Source organism: Gymnoscopelus microlampas (assembly GCF_963454915.1).
Source record: "Gymnoscopelus microlampas genome assembly, chromosome: 9".
Taxonomy (NCBI): domain Eukaryota; kingdom Metazoa; phylum Chordata; class Actinopteri; order Myctophiformes; family Myctophidae; genus Gymnoscopelus; species Gymnoscopelus microlampas.
In genome coordinates, this window is record NC_139946.1 from 19306594 (window position 1) to 19331093 (window position 24500).

General features: G+C 41.2%; 2 protein-coding genes across 2 annotated transcripts in view; one reads left to right on the forward strand and one right to left on the reverse strand.

Moving 5' to 3' along the window:
• Positions 1-1064: 1064 nt before the first annotated feature.
• LOC311051960 (uncharacterized protein) lies at positions 1065-7480 on the reverse strand. Its single transcript, XM_084066697.1, has 5 exons — positions 7276-7480; positions 6274-6606; positions 5736-5894; positions 3302-3339; positions 1065-3207 (listed from the first exon to the last, which is right to left on the reverse strand). The coding sequence occupies exons 1-5, from the start codon at positions 7394-7396 to the stop codon at positions 3046-3048; spliced, it is 813 nt and encodes a 270-aa protein (XP_083922823.1). The 5' UTR covers positions 7397-7480; the 3' UTR covers positions 1065-3045.
• A 6550-nt stretch (positions 7481-14030) lies between these two features.
• mast3b (microtubule associated serine/threonine kinase 3b) overlaps positions 14031-24500 on the forward strand; it is a 53946-nt gene continuing 43476 nt past the window's right edge. Inside the window, exons 1-2 of the mRNA XM_084067739.1 lie at positions 14031-14228; positions 18697-18786. Coding sequence (XP_083923865.1) covers positions 14182-14228; positions 18697-18786 — 137 coding nt within the window. The 5' untranslated portion in view covers positions 14031-14181. The remainder of the gene's footprint in view (positions 14229-18696; positions 18787-24500) is intronic.

Consider the following 24500-nt stretch of genomic DNA (forward strand, 5'->3'; position numbering starts at 1 on the left):
TTTATCAACCAGAATTAATTGGATAACTTATCCACTGTGAGAGTGTGTGTGAAATATATCAATATATCAACCAATAACTCATACCAAATATCAACAACGTTTTAGAAACAGAGACAAACCGCAAACACCAGTCTTTACAAGCACCTTAAAAGAAAAAAAGCAGACATGGCAACCAATCATGATGCAAAACCTTTTTATACCAAACACCCCCCTTTCCACAGCCACGCCCCCACAGTATATATATGAACAGAAGTGCACGACCACATTCCACCACATTCCAGTCAGGCTGTTTCTTAGAGAGTGTTACACACACTCTCAAAAAAGACATGACGATGTCCGTGTGAGGAGGATTCATTTTTTAAATCTATTCAATTTTGCAGAATTGACAGCCATCTTTAGGAATTCAACGTGAGATGGTCTGCTTGACATTGTTGATTTATGATTGTTGTTACATGAGGTGAACTTTAACATCAATGAATGAATGAATGGATTAGTTTATTTCGAACATTAATTAAGAACAAATAAAATACAAAACAGAAAAAAACAAGCATAGCAACAACAATGTTCAAAAAGGAGTAGAATTAAGTGTAAACTTATAAACTCCTATACCCCCTTTTGCCAACTCTATTCAGTATTCACTGATAATTAATTATCAACATTTTTCAAAAAAATGTATACACAACCCATACATCTCCACTGCATGTTCAAAGAAACCTTTTTTTTTAAAACACAGTAATAACAGAAATGAATTAATAAAACCAACCCGTTGATACTCAACACTGAACAATCTAACTGAAAACAGCCGATCCACAGGCCCACGACAAGGATAAGGATAATTCCTTTTAACAGGTCGTTCATGAAAGTCCTTGCGGTCTTGTTTCCAATGAGAACCTGTGAGCAATTAGCGGTTAAGAGTCTTGCTCAGGGACAAATTTCATTTCATCGACACATATGCTGGCCTGGCCTGGAATCGAACCTGGGCGGGCTCACTAACCACTCAGCTATGGCCGCCCCAAGGCATTACTGCATCTTGTCGTGAGCCTGCAGATCCTCCACTCCCCACCCGGCACCAGCCTCAGAACATGGATGCCTGTAAGAACATTAATTTACAAAACACGTTGAATACAAAATGCAACTCAAAGTGCTTTAGAGGTTAAAACAGATAAGAAACAAACACAATAAATAAAAACATAAATGTATAAATGTTAATATAAAGCGAAATGTTTTCATCTTGTATGTGTTTTAAATGAGTCTGATGCTGGAGTAGCGTTCCACGGCCTATAGTAGTTTTTCCTCAAACTTTTTTTTTATTTCAAGGACCCCAGTTTGGTATGCATTAGGATCATGGATCCCCATAACTCAGACAGTATACAATGGAACCAAATGGGTCCATTTTGTAAACTCTCGGAGTTACAGGCCTGTAAGGGTCTATTTGGTTCTTACAGTAACTATCAATCATTTAGCTGGGGTCCCCCTGGAACCCCCTCAAGGACCCCTGGGGGTCCCCGGACCCCACTTTGAAAACCAGTAGCCAATAGGGCCAACAACATTAACGTGATGCGTTGTGAGCTTGTAGATTGGCTATTTTCGACAAAGAGATTTGGTGTTGAGGCAAAAAAAAAGGAGTGGACCTAATATAGAGCCCTGGGGGACCCCGCCAACTAAGTATATAGGGTTTAACTGGTATTATGTGAGAGAACATAGAGTGAAAGACACTGTGAAGTAGGGAGAAGCCAAACCATTCAGTGCCTTAAAGGCTCTAAAAAGTCTTCCTCCAGACATGTTTTAAACTAAAGTATAAATACTCTGCTATGAGGTGTAAGTGACATTTATTCATAAATAAGTATGAAATAGTTCTATATTCTCTTAGCAATACTTGCTAGTAGCCTATACAGTGATTGTTCAGTAACAGGGGTCCCGCAGTCTCTCCAGCTCTTAAGTAAGTTCTCTCTCCATGGAGAGAGAACTCATCAGAATATTAGATACACAAGTGGATTTGGAAATGATTAAACAAAAAGACAAAATTGGAACTGGAACACTATAAAATCGAAGCTGATAAACTATCTTTGAGGGGCTCTCTCCTGATTGGAAAAAAATGGTATCCTAAAGAGCTGGAGAGACGGGGGGACCTGTGTTACTGAACAAACATTCTATCAATGTCTACTATCAGAATATAGCTTGTACTTTTTCTTTTCTTTAAAAAAAAAACATATCAGTTACACCACTGTAATGTGTCTAGTATGGTTTCGGACGTAAAAAGAAGAAAAATAGATTGAAAAAGGTTCTGGAAGCATGTCTACTCTTCCACCCCCAAATTCTGGATATTCACATATGCAAATATCACAGGCCTCGTGCCCCGCCCACCACTCCATTCGAAGCAAAGTGGTTTCAGGTTTCAGCAAGTGGTTCATTTGCATATTGGACTATTATGTTCCTCCACCTCCAGTGGAAGAATGTGGGAAAAGTCTGGTGGCAACTACATTCTTAAGTCTGTATAGTCAAATTAATGTCTGAAAGAGCAGTTAATGGTAGAAAATACCAGTTGTGGAAAATAATAAGAATATATACTCAAGTACTTTGCTTGAGTATTTCCATTTGTCAATAATTTATACTTCTACTCCACTACATCATCAAAGGCAAATATTGTACTTTTTACTCCACTAGAATTATTTTTTAACTTTATTCACAAGTTACTTTGAATATTTTGATTATTATTACAAAACATACATAAAAATAGGCAACAAGCTCACAACACCCAGAACACAGCATAGTCACTTCATAACTACCGGTCACATGCCTACAGTAAATGTAAGATATAATGCCTCTAAATGATGAATACTATTTTGTTATTATGCTAACAGTTAAGTATTTTAAGAGGCCCAGAGGTTGTGTATACACAGTATACCCAGTATCTCACAATGACAAAACACACTATGGGTATTCACAATCACAGACACACTACAAATCAGAAAGCTTGCCAAACCTTGGAGGGTCCCGGCCCCAAGATTGAGAACCATTTTGTTTACATTCACTGTTACTGTTACTTCACACGTGACAGATTTTTGCTGGATATGTGATGGCTGCGTAGTCAGTATCTGTGGACCAGACCTCCATCTGACCAGCCTCCACTCCACTCGGGGCTCTTTTGGGAAAGTCCAGAAGGCTGTAGATCAGAGGAGGCGCCTGGTTGGAAACCTCTGTTATTTCCTGTGGACAAGTTGAATGTGATGCTTAAGATAAATAAGTTAAAATGTATGTTTTTACTTTAATTTCTTTCAAGACATTGAAATTGGGGTCTCACCTGCACTGTGGAATCGGGCTGTTGTTGCACTTGTTTCTCTTAAGAAAAGACAAAAACGAGAAATGAATCTCATGTTCCTTCCCTGTCACTTTCAACCGCTATTCTATGGTCTGGCGTTATGTTTCATAGTTGCCAAGAGAACATAATTTCCCCTCGGAAAATTCAGTTTCTCATGGCAGTACCGCAGTTGTAATGAAACATAAACAGATACAGAAAGGGTAAATAATAGTAATAAAAAGAGTACACAGGTAGTAACGCAGCCTCAGGGATAGGAATAAAGAACCAGAACCAAAGGAGATTTTCATATACTACAGTAGCCTACTCTTATTTGGCCGTTTGCACTTGGACTGCCGGGGATTTTGCATTTTGTATGAGCTATAAACAGAGATGAATATAAATGTAGTCACAGCATACTAACAGTATCAATAATATTAAGCACCTGAACCCCAGCATCCCTATTCTGGGGGAAAGATTCGCCAAAAATAGCAGATCTACCATCTTGCAAGGCATACGGTCCAGGTACAGTTGCAATTCAGATCCGTTTTACTATAAGACTAGAGGGTTTAAGTGGTTAACAGAACTTCTTCTCATCTGACAGTGAGGAAGAGTGGGGGGTTGGGATGTTGTTGCTGAAAAGGTTCGCTTCATCAGCGGGGTGAGCTGTGATAGCTGTGATATCCTCTCTGTCATGACGTTCAGAAAGATGAAATGATACTGTACCAGAATGCACAGTGAGCAAACAACACAGTGTCTACTGTCTAGCACTGGCATTTGTTTACGGGTAATGCAAAAACGTGTGGTTTCTGAGGTCACAGGGGCTTTGTTCAAACGTTGCAATTCACTTAGGTGAGAGAATATTTGTAGGATTTACACGACACTGCAGGTCTGCACTTTTTCCAGCCATCCCTAGTTGGTAGTATTGATGACCACATGTAGGCTTTCACCCAAGTGAAAGGACAGCTACTGATGGCAATCTGTGACTCATCTCTCATATGGAAAGGAAGTGAAACTGCAACCTGGATTGCATGTGACACATTTTACCACACCATGTTTTCCACACATAACAAATACTTTTCTCATTGCAGCGTAGGCGTAAACACAGTTCGATTTTTGAAAAGAAACAGAGAGGGGGGCATTTTCTAAGTAAGCCATATCGTCATATGACAAATTGCAAAAATGGCAAATCTACAAGCTGTATAATACTGAATTTAGTTATTTATTGGAAGATTTGCCAAAAAAAACATATTTTTGGCTGAGTTGTGATATTATAAAACATAAATAACGTAACTATAGGGTAACTCTTTAGATTACTTATAAAATAGTTACCGGCCTACAATAATGTAGATATGGGGGAACAAAATGTATATACATTATATATATATTGATATATAAGGTAAACATTTTGTATTTATTAGGGGAAATATGGTGTGACTGTTTTTTGACAAGGAGATACTAAAATACTAAATGCCTTTTGTACACCTAAAAAGGACAATAGGAAAGATCCCGCACACCGTCCAAAACAATTCTGTTTATTTTATAACAACGTCTCCGTCCTTATATACCATTAAGATGCTTGTCTTGATGTAGATCTAAAGACCGAGACGTTATGAAATAAAGATTATTTTTGGAAGTTGCAGCCAGTGAGTGGGATCCTTTCCTTTTTTGAATTTGATACTAAAAAACCTAGGGGGCACTGTAATGTAGTTATGAGGAAACAACAAGAACGTTTTTAGGTTTAGTTGACTACCAACTTATGTCCTTTTAATTGGCTACAGTAGAAGTTATTTTTTATGTATGTATTTAGCCGCAGACCCCCATCTGAAAATATGTAATGCCAGGGACCTCCATACAAAATTTATGTTGTTAAAATATTTCAAAAATATTCACAAATTATTGAAAATATTGAAAATAGTAGATCTACAAGCTCACAAGTTGTAGCTCACAGTTGTGAGCTTGTAGATCGGCTATTTTCAAACAGCCATTGAACAGGGTTAAAGTGGTTAAACTGATGTTGATGCTATATTATTAAGTAATAATAACCGGCCCACAGGTTAAGGATCGCTGCTGTAGTGCAGTGGTTCTCAAAGTGGGGTGCGTGGACCACCAGGGGTCCTTCCAGGGGGTCCGCAGCTAATATAGCACCACAATAATTTTAACCACTTTAACCATATTTTATATTTTATTCAAAAACAGCACAGTGCATCACTATGAGCTTGTAGATCTGCTATTTTTGGAAAATCGTGAACATTTGTGCAAATCTTTGAATATACTTTTTCAAGCAAACATTTTTAACTCCAATCTTTGCTTCTGGAGGTCCCTGGCACAAAACATTTTCAGGTGGAGGTCCGCGGCCAAACACACATCAGTTTGGGGCTCCTTGACATGAACATTTTTGAGAACCACTGCTGTACTGTACATGTAAACATGTCCCTACCTGTGTCTGTACAGTGGCTCCAGGTGAGCCAGGAGAGCAGACCAGCTAACATGGCTACAGCTAGCGTCCCCATGAGGATCATGACCATCATCATGGGAGGATCTGTCTCTTTTGCAGGTGGTGTGGTAAACATAGTCAGAGTAGTTGCATGTGTTGGTCCTGTACAGGAAGACATTCAGAAGCTGCTGTAGTTGTTGGTGTGATTATGATAATAAAGTGTGACACAACTATACTGTATATAAATACCTACAGTGTCTACAGTCAGAGTAAAGTCACTGTGTCTGTATGGGGTTTCTGGAGTAGAGGAATAATGTGAATGGGCTTAATTTAACTTTAAATAAATACACACACGCACGCACGCACGCGCACACAGGAAGTTGTTAGATCATATACATTAAAGCACACTCAATGTATCTAACTCCAATCAACCTGAAACACTGTAAATAACAAAATTGATTTACATTTCTCTAGAATTGAAGGTGCTCATTTGTCTAATATAATGAGCACACTGATGCCGATCCTAAACCTCATACTGTACCTTGGCTTTGGTTGTCGCTTTGAATGGTCAAGGATATTTTCATGCTCTCCAGCAAGTTCAAGTTTGCTTTATAAAAAGTAACCCAATATGTCCCAGTATGGTTGAATGTCAGGTTTGTGATGCAGAAAAAGGCAGTCATAGATGAGTTGTTGAAGACACAGGCATGGTCTGTTGAGCACTGATCTTGGAACGGACATTCATGGATCTTTTTGTTGTCTAATGGTTCATTATACAGTGCAACAGAACTTATAGATATTGTTCTATTGCTCAAAGGGAACCGAAGGGTGATGTTTTTGCCCTGTGTTCCATTTAAGCTTTCGGTCCCGCTGCAGCCTGTATGTAGACACAGACAACACAGTGCTAAATAATAACAAATCAGAAAAATATGTAGAAAGTGAAAAGAGAGAAATTCAAAAACACACACACACACACACACACACACACACACACACACACACACACACACACACACACACACACACACACACACACACACACACATAAACAGGATCTGTGATAAACAGGAATGTAAAATATTCTGGATTGAAAGGCAAGCTGTTATAGTAGTATGTTTCAAGAAGAAATCAGGACACTGACTTATAGCTATAAAGATAGTGAACATGGTGAGATATTACATATTTTCTTCACTTTTATTATTTATTATTTTGCTCTGGATAAGAGCGTCTAAAAGCTGCCTGTACTGTAAATTGTATACAGGTCCTTGTCTTTGTAGAGAACCATGTGTGATTAAGTACAATGTAGTTGTCCTTGTAGATCACTATGTGTTTAGTAAGTAAGTCTCTATTTTGACCAAGAACAATTCCTGTATCATTATTGAATTTGGTGTTTAATTCTATTACTTCACTCTGGTTCAGAAAAAGAGCTTAACTTGTAGCCTACCTACTACACACTGAACCAACTTTTCTAAGCAACTGCTCTTATTTGTGTTAAGATAACTACCGGCGTGGTAGTTCCACATGGCTAGGCATGCAGACATCTCACCTGCGCGTAGAATCAGAGCTGCGATGAGCAAAACTTTCCAAAGCGATGAAGTGTTGAAGATGAAGTAGTTGACAATGACAGATGAAGACTGGTGTTGTTTCAGGCTCAGAGGAACAGCCATCTTCTCTGTCCTTGTCTCCGCTGGTCGTTCTTCACTGCCTGGGTTTGGTGAATATCTGAGTGTGATTTTTGCCACACAAGTTAATATTTCTGACAGGAGGAAACTCTACACAGGAACTCATGTTGTGCCTGGTTTCAGTAGCGTCTATACAGCAAGCTCCTCCTGTGAGGCAGAACTTCAAAGCTCCTCAAGGACATGTGGTGTAGATAGAGATGAGATCAGGTGATAAACTGCACAGTGAAATCCTGAGTGTTAATTTAACTCTGACTGTAGAAGTCAGGATTTTGCTGTGTGTTTCCTTCCAAACAGAACTTCCATGTAAACCTACTGGACAAAGTTTCTCTCATGATTTGCCAGGGAAGTCGAGTCAACTTTATTATTTGTGTAATTAATTTCAGAAACTGAGGATGCTTTACAAGAAACCAACTAAATCCACACAAACCCTGGTTATGAGTTATAGATTTACAGTAGAAGGTAAGGAGTGGTGGTTGGGGTTGACATATAGAGCCTGGCGAGTCTGCGGCGTAAGCTTGCACATAAACATAACTCGTTTAATCTGGTATTCATAATTGCTAACGTTGGTTTTTCATGTATTAATGTACTAACGGTCGGCCATAGCTGAATGGGTAGAGAGGCAGCCTGGGAAACAGAAGATCCCAGGTTTGATACCTGTCCTCGTAAAACTAAATAATACAAGGTAGCCTAAAATATGCTACCAACCGAACAAAACAATCTAAATGTACCAAATCAGTATATTCCAGTATACTAAGCAGCAGGAAACTAATAACCTTTCAGCAAAAAAACAATTTCATTAAATTGAGTACTGTGTGGAGCTGGATTTCTTGTGATAAGGAGGGCGAGGAATGTTTTACAATTCACAATGCAGCCATTTACTAATACTACGGTATGCTATTTTTATGCACTTTCCTTCCACTATATTTTATTCTCTTCCCTTTTTTACTCTTCCTTTGCTAAGAGCCTGCACAAGCAAGAATTTCACTTTTCACTTTTACTTTGTACAAGACCCTGGTATCCAAAACAATTCATAAACTGCACAGCTGCTCAGGATGAAGATGACATTTTATACTACACACACTTACTGTAAACACAAACAAAACACACACACACACACACACACACACACACACACACACACACACACACACACACACACACACACACACACACACACACACACACACACACACACACACACACACACACACACACACACACACATCCACAAATCAGTTTTTCTTCTTTTTTTTTAACCAAACAAGAGGATGTTGGGGTCTTTGAAGTCGTATGTATGTAGAAGCTAGTGTTGGTTTCAGTGGTGATGGTCGTTTCTTTGTCGTCTTCCCTTAACTTTCACACCCTTTACCACGTCAACCACAAGACCCCCACACACTGGAGGAAGACCCCCACAGCTGAGCACAGTAAATAATACAGTAGCATGACTCAGCAGGCTTTGGATGGTGTGTTTCTGTGTGTGTGTGTGTGTGTGGGGGGGGGGGGGGACTTTTAATTTTGGAATAAACTCTATTGGCTCTTTTCAAGTAGGCTACTGGAGGAGCATCGTGACTGTTTCAGATGCTGCCTCAGGACAAGTGTAGTGTGTGGCTGCACAGACTCTTGTCAAGAGAAAAACAAAACAAATTGGCCAGAGGGAAACGTTATAACCTACCCTCACTCCTCCTCCATATGTTGCTGCAAAGTCTGATGAAAGCCGAACTAAAATAAGTTTTACTCTTATGTACAGTATAGGCCTACATACAGGCTGTAACAATAAAGAAAAACCGTGAACATTGATGAGCTTTCCTCCATCCAGGATAGCCTAAATACTTGTCCAAGTCTTTCCACATTTAAATTAAGCATAGCCTTAATGCACAGCTCACCTGCCTACCAGGGAAGCAGAAATGTATGCCATTGGCCGACGGTGGACGTCACAAAGGTAACATCCGTTGCTCCAATCTGCACCAAACCTGATACAAATACTGTTCAGGGGTCTGCCATTAGAATAGCCACACCAGAGGCCATGTGTGGCCCCCAGGGGCCCCTGATAGAGCCCCAGGGTGCCATAGGTGCACCGTTGCTCCAATCTGCACCAGATTTGGTACAAACACCGTTAAGGGGTCTGCCATGACAATAGTTACACCATGGGTAACGTGTGGGCCCTTAACTAAGTCTTGCACCTTAACTAACGTCCATATCACGTACAGTATCTGCTGCTATGCTCACGCACCTTACGTCTTACCTCAGGTACTTACCATACCGGATAAATATACTATGTGTAAATGTAGATAATTGCTGTTTTTCATTAATCTCTCTCTCTTCCCCTTGAACCCCCTGCCCCCCTGTTCTTCTTCCCTTTCTCTTTTTATAGAAATAACAAAAACGATGGCGCTTGCACAAAAACTAATTTCACCCACTGTTTTACACCTGTAAACCTGTGATGTGACAATAAAGTTGATTCTGATTCTGAACTTGGCACAAATACTATTCAGGTGTGTGCCATGAGAATAGTCACACCACGGCCCATGTGTGGCTCCCAGGGGCCAAATTAGGTGCCCCCAGGGGCCACAGGCACACTGTTGCTTCAATCCACACCAAACTTGACAAAAACACTGCTCAAGGGGCTACCATGACAAAAGTCACATCAGGGGTCACGTGTGACCCCCGGCGGCCACGTGTGACCCCCGGGGGCCACCAAACTTGGCAGAAACATTGTTCAGGGGCCTGCCATGTGAATAGCCACTCCAAAACAATCTAAATTGCACACATATGGGGCGCTAAAGCAGTGTTTAACACTTCAAATGGCCATAACTGGGTGACCATTGCAATTTAGGACTGGATTTGAAGGCTGCATAGTGGCCTGAAAATCTAGTGGAATAGAATAACTCAGTCTGTCTCTATTCCGCTGGATGCAGTTACATGTTTGGTTTTTAATGAATCTCTCTCTATAGCACCATCTTGTGGATGTAAACCATTAGTGACCGGAGGGATTTGACTTTGTTTGCATATCCCAACCATAGATATATATAATCTATGATCCCTCCCAACTATCACACACCAATGTTTCTCCAATTATACATTTATAATACAGTGGAACTTTGCCCAATAAAAATGGGCAGACTAAATAAACCATTTTGAGTGAAATGCCACTTTGATGATGTGTATTTTAAAGGCACTTGTTTGGGCACCAGTTTGGGATTAGGCTATGTTTTAGCAGACCGTATGTTAACTGAAATTCATATTGACACAACAGGTGCTAAAATGTGTTACACAAAAGTGTGTCTTCTAAACACACAGATGTGTTGAGAACGACGTAGTCTTTTGTGGCACACATTTGACAGGATAGTGGCAGTCAGGAAACAGTAGGTTTGAACCAGTGCATTGGTATGTATTTTACTTTGAATTTGACCTCAGCAGCCATTTGCTTTGGAGCGAGACTTGACTTGTTCTTGTTTACTCAACACAGCTGAGCTGGGAGGCATGTAGCTCATATTTCCATGGTAACGGAAGAACCGCTCTCCAATGGCTGTTCAAAGTGGAATCTATGAAAGCAACCAAAAAAGCAAATAGGAACCTCCTCCATAACTTCACTATATTTAACACAGGTTTCTTTCTGTGTAATAGTCACACTTTGAGTCGTAACACAATATAAGCATAACCCGGCTGGGGAGGGTAATATTTGTCACTGCACGTACTCCTACCGGCTGGGGCACAGGGGCAGCACCTGTCAGCAGGGGGTGTTGCTTGGGCGGGAGGAGTAAGACGGAGGCGCTGCGTCCTCCCGGTGGGGGCTCCTTACTGGCACGTGAGCCAGTAGGATTCAATAGCAATGACAAAACACATAAATGTCTGTGTGGGGAGGAGTTAATTACCATAATGACTAAATTGGGGAGGAAAAGGGGTAAAAAGCAACAACATCAACAAAAGGATATGAGTATCCCTCCATCCAGGATATAGGTCTAAGGTCTATACACCGGACGGTGTGTCAGTAGGATTATCAAGAACCCTAGTCCAACGGTTCTCAAAGAGTGGCCCAGGGACCCTCAGGGGTCCTTGAGCGGGTTCTAGGGGGTCCCCAGCCCAGCTAAATGAATGATAGTTATAGGAACCAAATGCACCCTTTCTGGTCTGTAACTCTGAGAGTGTACAATTGGAACCAAATGGACCCGTAACGGTCCATTCGCTCTCAGATTTAAATCAATATTTAAATTGAGGATTTTATGTATAGATTGGGGTTCCAGAGATTATTTTTTTATCAAATGGGGTTCCGTGGACTAATGCATATCAAACTGGAGGTCCTTAAAGGAGTATACCCAAACATGACTTAATTTCTATCACACCTTGTGAAGCCTTTCATGGAGAAGTTTTTGTTTTTGTCACATTCATAATTTGATGACTCAAAGAGTCTCCTACTGAGTCTCCTATTGACCGATGGCCCAGTCATCAAATTATTGGCTCAGGAATGTGACAAAAAACAAAAAATATCCATGAATTCAAGGCTTCATGTGGTGTGTAATTGACAGAAAATAAGTCATTTTTGAGGTTGAACTACTCCTTTAAAGTGAGAAAGTTGGAGCACCATTGCCCTAGTCCTTATGGACCGTTTCACATGATACCATTAAGAGAGAGAAACCTCAAGGACCAGCAGGCTCTGGGGATCGCTTTTTATACCAGGCAACCAGACCTGCCTGACACACACACACACACACACACACACACACACACACACACACACACACACACACACACACACACACACACACACACACACACACACACACACACACACACACACACAGTAGGCCTACATAGGCTATTTATTTATTGTATTATATTTAGAGGTGGGACACACCAAATCCTGTGAATCAGTTAATATGCCGAGAATGTCAACACATCAAGTTTCAACACAGGGCGCACTTTTGGAAATGTTCGCTATGAAGATTTGTTTTTGATATATATTTTAGACTACAGGAAGGTCACGTATGGTGTGTCTAACATAATTAGACTTTTACATAATGTTGATTGGACTTTCATTAATAATTTTCTGACAATGAAATTGGTCTCTTTAGATGAATTAGATTAGCCTACTTTTTAGCGTGCAGCCTACCGCTGATCAGAGGAAGGTCAAGTCAAGCTCTATTAGGCCAGTGGTTCTCAACCTTTACAGGCTGTGACCCCCAAAATATTCCTATTTGAACTGGGGACCCCCTGCACCCTGACAAGCACTTGGAATTGTAGGAGTTGATGCATTACATTTAGTTTGACTCGATTCTACAGATAAATATTGTGAATAGTGAACTTGTAGATAGGCTATTTTCACAATTATTGCCTCTTTATTATTGCCTATTATTTTACAATTTGGCCAATGTTTGACCAATTTTTATAGTAGCCTATAGTTTGTTGATTACTTTTGATGCAGTAATGGTCTTTTTCCGTTTCTTTCTTTATTCTTTTTCTTTTGATGTATTAAAAAGGTCTGAAAAGTCCTTAAATTGTCTCTTCACTGTCATCTGGGAAACCCCCCAAAATCATGTGGGGATCCCCCTGGTGGTCCAGACCCACAGGTTGAGAACCAATTAGGGAGGCTACTACATGGGCTCCATAGCAACAAGGACGGAGCTTATAGTGTCATTGTTGCTGTTGGATATCATGACACATGAGCGTCATAACACACACACACACACACACACACACACACACACACACACACACACACACACACACACACACACACACGCACACACACACACGCACACACGCACGCACACACGCACACGCACGCACGCACGCACGCATGCAAGCAGCAGGCATGCACCACACGCACACCCAGGCATGCAAGCACCGCACACACGCCGCACGCATGCACGCACGCACTCACACACACACACGCACGCACGCACGCGCGCACACACACACCTACACACATCAATTCATTCAGTTTGCAGTGTATGAATTATTTCTTATTTTATTTAATTACATTCTATTGTATGTTTTAGTTGCCAACAGGCATATAGGCCTGTTGGTCGATAACGTCTCCTATAATCTATATTATAGGCCACTAATTGTCGAGTTCAAGTTCGTCTTTTATGTGCGTGTCTTTAGGAAACCCCAGACGGAATGACGCACACATTAAACAACACACGGATCAATGAATAGGCTATGATAATTATGTTATCAATGTTAAGCTATACATTCAGTTCTTTCCGGCAAGCGACCCCCCCAACACACACACACACACACACACACACACACACACACACACACACACACACACACACACACACACACACACACACACACACACACACACACACACACACACACACACACACACAGGAGCCAGCAGTCACGTGGGAGTTGGAGGTGACCACCAGTCCACCACCACCAGCACCATCATCATCATCATCAGATCATCTCAGTCAGTCAGTCAGTCAGTCGTGCGCTCTGGGGAGGGTCGGACGGACGGACGACGAGAACGCACGTCGACTCGTTCGCCGTGCACTTTTAAACGGCATATTTCCACTTTCGCCTCCACGGTGTTATTTAGTCTGCTTCTTTCTCCTTCATTTATTTTTGCTAATAGGAACTATAACTGCTGAAGAAGCCGATGAGGGTAAGCGACACCTCGCGTTGGGAAGTTATTTATAGTTGCCACTGAGTCGCACGAATCACGATGACAGGCGATGCCAGCAGTGCGCGCTGCGGGGACATTAAGGTGACGGAGGTCTAGCGGCACTTCTTTTACACACACAGTCCAAAGTGGCGACAGAATGAAGTCGAGGCGAGATAAACTGAAAATCCCCTCTCTCACTCTGGAGTAAGTTTTGCTTTGATTATTATTCTGTATGAATGTGTAACTGTGTGAACACTGAACTATGACTGACTGACTGACTGACTGTCATTGGGTCTTACGCCCCCTGGCGCGTATAGGGCAGATAAGTTAGATACCCACTTAAACCCCATATGGGTAACCTCCGGAGTCCCCTAGGGCTGTCGTTTCTGTTTTCTGTTATTGTGGGGAAAGCTTTATTGCACAATACCGATGCTGGGGTTCAAGTGGATAAGTTATGACAGTATAGGCTACCATGATGTTCGTGAGTTCTTAAAATCCAGTTTATTTCAACAATATAAAGAAGATTTATTATTTGACAATGAGAATCTGATGCACTATAGATCCTGACGATAGACACAATCTGCGTCATCAAGTTGTTCTCTGTCTCTGAGCTGACATTGAACATTTTGCCTGATGCTTAATAATAATCCCTCAATGTTAATTTAACTCTGAGAGTGTATGGAACCAAATGGACCTGTACGGTATTCTATTAAGTTCCAACCCTTATAAAGGGATACATTACACTTACGATTTTACTGTACTGTAATGGCAGGTGTCTTTGATTCAGTGTGAGGTGACAGAATGTTGGACTGTGTTCTTTGTGGCTAAATGGAGTTACAGGTGGCAATGACCTATGGCTTTTATTCTGCGTGCTAACTGAACATACTGTATGAAAACAATTTTACTGAAGCTGGTGTTGAAATATCGCCTTTTTTACATTTGTAAATTCCCACAGAAATGGTCAAATTCAGCCTATGCATTAAACACATTCTCAGTAGTCCTATGAATTGGGGCGGAAAGATTACAGAGCTGAGTTGATCATTTTTTTAAGCTGATTTACTTGACATTATTGAATGTGTCATTACATTACCTCTATATAGGCAAAGACAAATTCTGCAAATAATATCACTCCATTCAATCATGAATGATAGCATGATAGCCTACTCTGGCCATGTCACAAAGGGCGAAAAAAAACATTTGGTGAAAATAGGCAACCAAGTAGGTTATTTAAACTTTTCAGAGAAGATATTTGGTATATAGGGACAAAGGAGGGGGGCTATAATGGGGGCCTATAATGGTTAATAGACTGAGACAGTCCTTTCCTTTTATAACAGTATATTCTCTGTAATCATACACCCTGTGTTTAATGCCTTGCTCTTTGTCTAACCACTCTCAATTCTCACTCCAGAATCTCTGCACAAAACGCATCATGTTCTTGTTTTTGACTATATGTTATTTATAAGTTGAGTATGTAGAGATTATGTTTGTTTACTTTTATTTGTTTTTATTCTATTTAACTCCGTTATAGATGACAGGTGTAACGTGGTCAGGGATATTGGGAGAGCCCACCATGTCCTTGTTGATTGTTCTGTGTTGTACTGTGTTTTATTGTCATTATTGTTCATGTGCTGCTGTGCATGATAGACCCCTTGAAAACAAGTTGATGGATTTCAAGGGGGTTCATCCTCTAATCAGATTTAGAAATAAAAATGTACATCCTCCTACACGTCCACTACAGTCAGGTCTACTGCACAGCTTCGAGAATTATTTGTTTATCTTGTTGTTGTTGTTCCACCCTTCCTATAGCAGCTGAATTAAAGGGGTTTACAGTTCAGAATCCACCCACTCTCCTCTCAGAGTGAATGTAGCCTTGGGGGTGGGGTGCACTGTAAAATTTTGAGTGTACATTTAACTCAGGAGAGTCTACAAATGCATTTGTAGACTCTCTGACTGCATGTCTTCTAATGCAATGTGTCTCTTTACAAATGCAATGTGGACCACATTGCATTTGTCCCATGTGTAGACTCTTGAGTTAAATGTATATACACTCAGGATTTGATTGTGTAGGAGACCCCTCTTCACAGCCCAGTGCTGTGATCCAATCCTCTCCATCCCACACGGAGCTTTGGCTGATCATGGTGGTGAGTCATTTCATTTTCATATGGAGTCTTTCAGCTTGTGCTCTTTTAATCCCACGAGGCGGGTGTGGGATTCAGTGTCTGCCTGAAGCAGGTTGTTTTGGAGAGAGAAAGATATTGATTGCTGGTGGTGGGATCAAACCTGTGACATTCTTATCACAGGATGTCCTCTCTAATGTTTTGAGAGAGAGAGAGAGAGAGAGAGAGAGAGAGAGAGAGAGAGAGAGAGAGAGATTAAAGTTTAATATTACAGCAAAACATTGAACGTACAGCCAGTTAAATTCAGAAGAGAGAAAGGAGATATCAGGTAATGAACCCAAGCTTGTTGAAGTGAGAGAGAGTCAATAAGTCTTCACACACAATCACACAGAACAGGAAGATGGATAATAAGCCGTTATTCATAATGATTACATATCACACCGTGAGGAAGAAAGATGTGTTGTTGAAATGGCTCTGCAGTTGCTGTTGTACTGTATGCCCTCACAATAAAAGGGTTATTATCTTCATTAGGTTACTGTTCTGTGCCAGAGTGTGTAATCACTCACTATACGCGCTACTTGTAGATAGGCTATTTTCAAAAGACTTTCAAAATGTTTAAAAACAAATTCTTTCTATTTTCCCGTCTATAATGACATTAAAGTAAAGAGAGAATGTACATTTTGAAAAGGGTTTAGGCAGGTTTAGGTATAGTTTTTTGAGAGGTTAGGATCAGGGTTAGGTCGTCAGTAGGCTACTTAAAATTAGAGGATACATGGGCAACTGGCGGCCCTGGGGCCACATGCGGCCCCCACCTTCACTTAATGCGGCACGCAGGTTAATATCGGAATACTGATATATTATTGATTTCAGCTGTTCCAATTCCAAACTTGCAAACATGACCCACTTTAATTACTTCAGTCTATGTTAGTATAGCTTAATGACTAGTATTACATTTTATTTACAGACAGTATATGCAATGTGGCCCTCTGGAGTGAGTGTGGAAATATAGTGGCCCTCTCCATCATCAAAGTTGCCCACGCCTGAATTAGAGGATTGACTCAACATGGTCCGCATCTATAGTCCCGTTCACATGCAACGTTTTGGGTATTCAAAATGCTGTCACTGTACACACTTCTGTGCAGTGTACAGTGACAAGGTTTTCTCTGGCGACCAGGCTGTGAGTTAGCTACACGTGACGGGATCATCACAGTCCTGCATGCAGGGGCTGCATCTCCCCTGGCTGTACTGTATTACTATGACAACAGCTTCATTAGTGCTTCGCTACAGCCGCTGACTGTGTGTCTGCAGCAAGAATCCTCTGACTGCAGCACACAGAGACAATAGAAACACTGTTGGAGAATTATTATCTCTGTTCTATTTGTGCAGCAGTTGTCATTTTCAAACTTTTTCATGTCAAGGACCCCCACATTTGGCCACGGACCCCCATCAGGGACCCTCCCTACAAGTTCTGTGTGTTAGAAATGTTTTAAAGATATTCAAACATTTAAATTTTTTTCCAATCTTTAAAAAAAATAGCCAATCTGCAAGCTCATGACGCGAACTTGCAGATTGCCTATATTCAAATAGCTTATGTACAGTGGGTTAAATGATTTTGCTGCTATATTAACTTAATTGGCCTCACTTTGTTGTAATAAGACATGTTGTAATAAGTAATGTTGTATATAAAATGTTATGCAGTGCCTTAGGGGCTGAGCCCCCCTAAAGGTCTAGAATTGCCCCTGGTATGTCGGGAAATCAATAGGAAATATCATAAGCGCCGGGTCAGCATCTTGTTTTACGCAACAGGAGTGGCTGAGCAGGCGTATTTGTGATGTTATGATAATGCACACTGGAGCAAATCTCTGGGAGTTCAATACTGTGTAACCTTTTCAATTAAAGGCAGAGTAAGCCGAATAGCCGATCTACAAGCTCACAATGCGTCACATCGCGACGCATAGATCTGCTATTTTCAAAAGATTTGTATACATTTTGAACTTGTGAAATGGGGACATTCTGCACAATGAGTACTTTTACACTTTTTGTTATAGTATATTTTGATGCCAATACTTTTGTACTTTTACTCAAATACATTTTCAGTACACAACTTTTACTTGTAACAGAGTACATCTGTACTCTGTTCTACATTGCAGTATTGATACTTTTACTTAAGTAAAACGTGTGAGTACTTTGTGTAACAATTCCTGTCTGCCTGCTGTACGACCTAACCTCCACTTGGCTCAGAATCCACTGACGGCTGTCACTGTCAACACAGGTGTCATAGATGATGCAGATAAACATGGTTCATAACCTGTAATAAGAGAGTGAAATGTATTTCCTTGACGTTTCTTTCTGTGAAAAGCGTCAAGCATGTATGCCATGTGTTTTTCTTTTAAACATAAATAACGTCTAATCACATCAAATCAAATCTGAATGTCAGCCAGTGGAAAGGAGGAGTAGAGCAGCGGCGTGGCTGTTGCTGACTGGCGGTCAGATGACTTGCGTTTGTTTATGCTGACTCAGCACACTGATCTCTCTGTACATGTCTTCCCTTACAGTCTGTCCCCCACCTGCCAGAGTCCCACCCTGCTGAGCCCATGCAGCTCCTGCAGTCCCTGCAGCCCCTTACAAACCCTGCACCCCTGGAGGTAAGAGACACCCGCATTCACCCCTGCCCTAATCTCTCAAGACAGATTCAGAGCTCCGCAGCTGAATATGTCGGCAACTCCCATTACAACGTGTAGAGTTGTTGTTATTGGGAATGAAAACAAAGGAGCACCACCGGAAGAGTAGGGCTGAAGGAGAGTAAACAGGCCGACATCTGGTCTCTATACGGGGATTTTTGTATTTTTTTTCCCGATGGGTTCCCAGACTGCCCCTGTCCTCACATCAAGAGACAGGTGCTCAATATTAGAATGTGTCTCATCATCTACTATGAATACGCAAATTTCTGCTTGTGTTTGTGTGTGTGTGTGTGTGTGTGTGTGTGTGTGTGTGTGTGTGTGTGTGTGTGTGTGTGTGTGTGTGTGTGTGTGTGTGTGTGTGTGTGTGCGCGTGCGTGTGAGTCTAGATCTGTTACCCGTAAATCCTCAAGGACCCCCCAAAGGACCCCCCTCTCAACCCCATGTTGAGAATCACTGTTTTAAGGTGTAGGCCGGTCATCAGTTCACTGTTATTCAAAATGTAAATAAAGACCAGATGAAATAGCTTTTTGCTACAATATCATGACGTAGTTCCTATAGTGAAACGGTGTATCTGAGCATTTTAGCCAATCACAGCAATGATGGCGGTGGGGACAGTGTCCTTTGCATATCTCGAAAACTGTCTAACCAATCGACTTCAAGCGTGAAGGACTTAAATAACTTATTTTCTATCAATTTTACACCGCATGAAGCCTCGAATTCATGGATATTTTTTTGTCTTCCTAAGCCAATAATTTTATGGCCGGCGTTGTCTCCGGTAGGAGACTCAAAGAGTCTCCATTGAGTCTCCGCCGGTCATCAAATTATTGGCTTAGGAATGGGACAAAAACAAATAAATATCCATGACCATGAATTCAAGGCTTCGTGGGGTGTGTAATTGATAGAAAATAAGTCATTTTTTGGGTGAACTACTCCTTTAAGGGAGTGTGGTACCCAGGGTGAAGTCGGTCAGAGTTGGTTGTCCAGAACCTCTGATCCGACCAATACACTCATATATATCCATATATGGAGATCTGGTTGTCCTTAAAGTTCCTAAAACTGTTTGTCATCGCAATCACAGAACCAAACTTCAAGTTGTCTGAACAGCAGTTGAAGTTCAAAGGATTTAGATGAGTTATTGATTTCAGCCTCTGTGGAGGCAAACATCACATTACTCACATTGCAGAAACAATGAAGATGAATGACTTGGCTCATGTGATATTTAAGCAGTGAAGGGTTCGTTCTCTACCTGAGATGTTGGCAATAGTGTGCCGTGGGCCTCTTCATTACAAAGAGATGTCAAGACAATGATGCCAAAAGCTTATCTTGAAAGTTTATTCCACAAAGAAAAATAGTTCCTTCGTTCCTTTCCCTTACGATATTTGGGGTATATTAAGGAGGTGATTCTCAACCTTTTTCATTTCAAGGACCCCAGTTTGATTTGAATTTTTAGACCACAGACCCGCATTTCATACCATTTTATATCCAGGACCCCAATCTACACTGTAAAATCCTCTGTGTAAATGTAACGGTGAGAGTGTATAAATGGAACCAAATTCCATTACACTACTGGCTCAGCATCAGCCATCCGCTTGCAGTGTGTAAGTCAGTGGTTCGAAAACATTTTCATGTCAAGGACTGATATGTATTTGGCTACGGACCCCCATGTGAAAATAATATGTTCCAGGGACCCCCAGAAGGAAAGATTTGTGTTTTTTGTATCTACATTTTTCATTTTTTTTCACGATTGTTGTACTTTTATCAAAAATAGCAGATCTAGGCAAAGTATAAAATAGTGTTAAAGTGGTTAAACTGAGTGATAGGTATATTAGCACATTTTGCTGGGGACCCCTAGATCCCCCTCAAGGACCCCTGGGTCGTCCTTGGACCCACTTTGAGAACCATTGGTGTAGGAGTGCCCTGTTCACAGCTCGATTCTGTGATCCAACCCTTTCCATCCCACACGGAGCTTTGGCTGTTCATCGTGAGTCATTTCATTTCCGTATCCCCGGACCCCACTTTGAGAACCGCTGGTGTAAACACTTTGATCCACGGGCCACGCCCATATTTTAAGACATGCCATGTTTCTGTGGTTTCTAGATTATGCAGACATTTTGTAGAGACATAAATATTGATTAGCCTTGTCTGGATGCAGGAATGACATGATGAACTGCATTTTTTTAAAATTACCGTATACACATAAAGTACAATTCATTGTTTCATATCGTCACTGTCGGGTGGAAACATTGTCCAAAACGGTTATTTCTCAGGAAATGTAAAAAGGAAACTGTGTTCCAATGGATCCAATATAGCTATAATTTAGTCCCGAGCTCTTGTTAATACTTTTCATTGGTTCAAAATGTATAAAACCCACAGATAGACTTAACCACTTAAATATATTTTTTTCAAAAATAGCAAAAACATTGCAATGCGATGCGTTGTCAGCTTGTAGATCAGATTTTGTGTGACATTGTAGTTTGACGAAGTAGGGCATTCATTTACAAAAAAAACGAAAACAAACATAAAAAGTAGAAAGATGGAGATACAAGGTTTCCACCCAGCAGCGGCGGTATTTAACTGTGCAAAGGGCAAAACGCTTGGCATTCGGAAACACGTGGAAAACAAAATCTCCCACGTGTTTTTCTTTCTGTTTTTCTTTTTTTAAGGTTTTCATGCTCCCAGAGGCAAAGCGTATCACTTCTTATTTGTCTCTCTCAGTCTATGTGGGTTGCTTGGCAACGGGCCCGGGTGATGTGGAGGAAGGCGTTACAGCAAACACCGGCAGCAGCATCCAGCATAGTGTCACTGTCGGACGGAAACCTTGTATGTCCAAAACTGTTACTTTTCAGCGAACGAAAAAAAAAGAACCTGTGTTCCAATGCATCCAGCTATTATTTAGTCATTATTTACTCCGACATAGCAGCCGAGGCAGAACAACGCGGCTGGTGTGCCCAGGTGCTTCCTGTTGAGGTCGGGTGTAGAGGATTTGCCACCACGTCCACATCCAAGGCAAGCTTCTTAAGGGGATGAGAGTGCGAGGAAAGGCTTCAGACAAGCCGTCAAATCACTGTCAGAGGCTGCCGAACGAAGCAGCAGCTGGATGTGGATCAAGAGAAAGGACACCAACTGGGCTGCAAAATGACCATCGAGGGGGAAAAGCAGAGGGGGGCACACCTGGGATGCCAGGTGTCGCCGTTGAGCCCATGTGGAGGTGTCGTGGGCCTATCAACGCAAACACCAATGAAGGAGGGTGCCCACCTGAAGACCCCAGTGAAGCATTTACCCCTCCCCTACCCCACTCAATGCTAAGTGCTGATTAATCTAAGGGATTGTACTATCAAGTCCTATATGAGCTCAACCAACAGTAACAAGCCCTTGTTAATACATTTCATTGTTCAAGCCTATATTAAAATTGCCTAATGGGTGGATGGTGAGCGGTGGATGACGGTGGACGTCACAAACGTAACAACATCAGGGGCCCTGGGGGCCACAGGCTCACTGTTGCTCCACTGCACCAAACTTGGCACAAACACTGTTCAGGGGTCTGCTATGACAATATTCACAATGTGACAATGTGTTTATTGTTTATTTTTTATAAAGGATCCACAGTAGTGGAGACTATAGTCTTCCTGGGGTCCAGGCAAAAAACATCACAATAGCAATTCATAAAACGCAGTACAGCATGATCAATGTTAGTGAACAAAAACATAAACTTAGAGAACAAAATTTACATTATAAGTGAAATAAGAAGAAAACAAAACAGTTTTGTCTGTCCGAAAATACTATATAATAACAACCTAATCTCCTTTCCTAATCACCAAAATGTCCTTTCTAATGATTGCTTATTTTTTAAACCAAATGTATTTGTAGTTAGAGTCAAATGTGGGGGGGGGGGGAGACATCCCAGTATGCAATGGCTCTGTACATTACTGTTTTCTTAAGTGCATTGGTTCTGGGCAGAGGTCCTGGGCACAGCAACACTGTTGCCCCTGGGGGCCACAGGCACAGTGTTGCTCCAATCCAGGGCTGGCGCCTCCTGTAGGCCATCTAGGCGGCCGCCTAGGTCATCATTCAGAATTAAAGTTTTCTGTCCGACAGCAACAATGCACTGTCCTGGGTGTGTGAAGAGTGATAAATCACATCATATCACATCACATCATGTAACAGTAAAGCAGCGAGGCGCTGTGTCCTCAGTGTTAATTTAACTCTCAGAGTGTACAAATGTTACCATTTGGTTCCATTTGGACCCTTACGGGTCTATTTGATTCCATTTGTACACTCTCAGATTTACACTCGCATACGGGTCCATTCGGACCCCCTGGTGGTCCCCGGACCTCACGTTGAGAACCAGCATGCTACACTGCTTCTTAGTGAAAATAGAAATACAAACTGCCTCTGCCTGGTGATGACAAAAAGCCTTTATATCTCCCCTGGGCCAAGGGGGGAGTCCCCTTTAGGCTAGCGGTTAAGATGTTTGGCCTTAGTGTCCCTTCCCACGCGGGAATTACCACTCAGAGCATCATGACAGGAACTATTAAGGTCAAGGTCACTGACCTCACAAAACATGTTACTTAAATTCCCAATTCCAAGTCTTTATTCACATGAGTCACTCTGGACAGATGCACATGTAAACAATAGCCTTACAAGACTGCCATTTACAGTATTATATGACAAGACCGATGACCGTCTTGATCCAAGGGCCAAGGCTAATGTAAACAACAACTTATAATGCTGTATTTAAAGTTCATTCTCTACACATATTGTACTTTTGTATATGTTTGTTACTACTAATTTATTCTCCCTTCATATTCTGAATAGCCTATTTTCCTGTATATTTTTCTCCTGGCTGCCAGATTTATCCTCAGTATAACCCAGGGAAAATGCAACTCCATAGTAAATTGTCTGTGTAGGCCTATAATAGGCTACTGTTCTGTTACACACAAATAACCTTATTTCGGCCCCTCCCCTTCATTTTCCACACTTCCATACTTTTTTCCACTCTTCAATTTACTTATATTGATTGATTAATACTTTATTCGTTTGCAAATAGTACAGTGGTAGGATTTTACAATGATTGTAAAAAGGATAACACAAAGAGCCCTATGGCCTATACTAGAGACTTGTTTCCATTGTGGTCCTGTGTATTCAATTCATGAGACATTTAAAGACATACAATAATATATAATAATAAACAAGACATCATCAACACTAGAAGCAATAAACGCAATAAATGCTAGGCTAATGTATAATATGTTGTGTATGCTATATTTCATATTGGAGGTGCATGGGACCCAAGCACCCAGCACCAAACAAAGGTAGCATTTTAGATATTCTATTTACTATACTTTCTATTGTTATACTTTTTGCTATATTTTTGCTATATACTTATTGCTATATTTTGTATTTGTGTCGTTGACTCGTTGCCACCACGCAGCAAGTGGAATGTACCATTTTTCAGTATGCCTAGCTTACACCCCCCCCCTCTCGGTAAGCTCTATGGTGCGATCCAACAACAACGTCACAACGACCAGCGTCCATTCATCCGCGTTTCCAAACAAAGTGTGCTTGTGTTTACACTTGCCGACGCACACACACACACACACACAGACAGACAATCTAAATGGACTACATTGTTACACACAACAAAACCGATTAGATTTTTAATCGCGATTATTATCTTC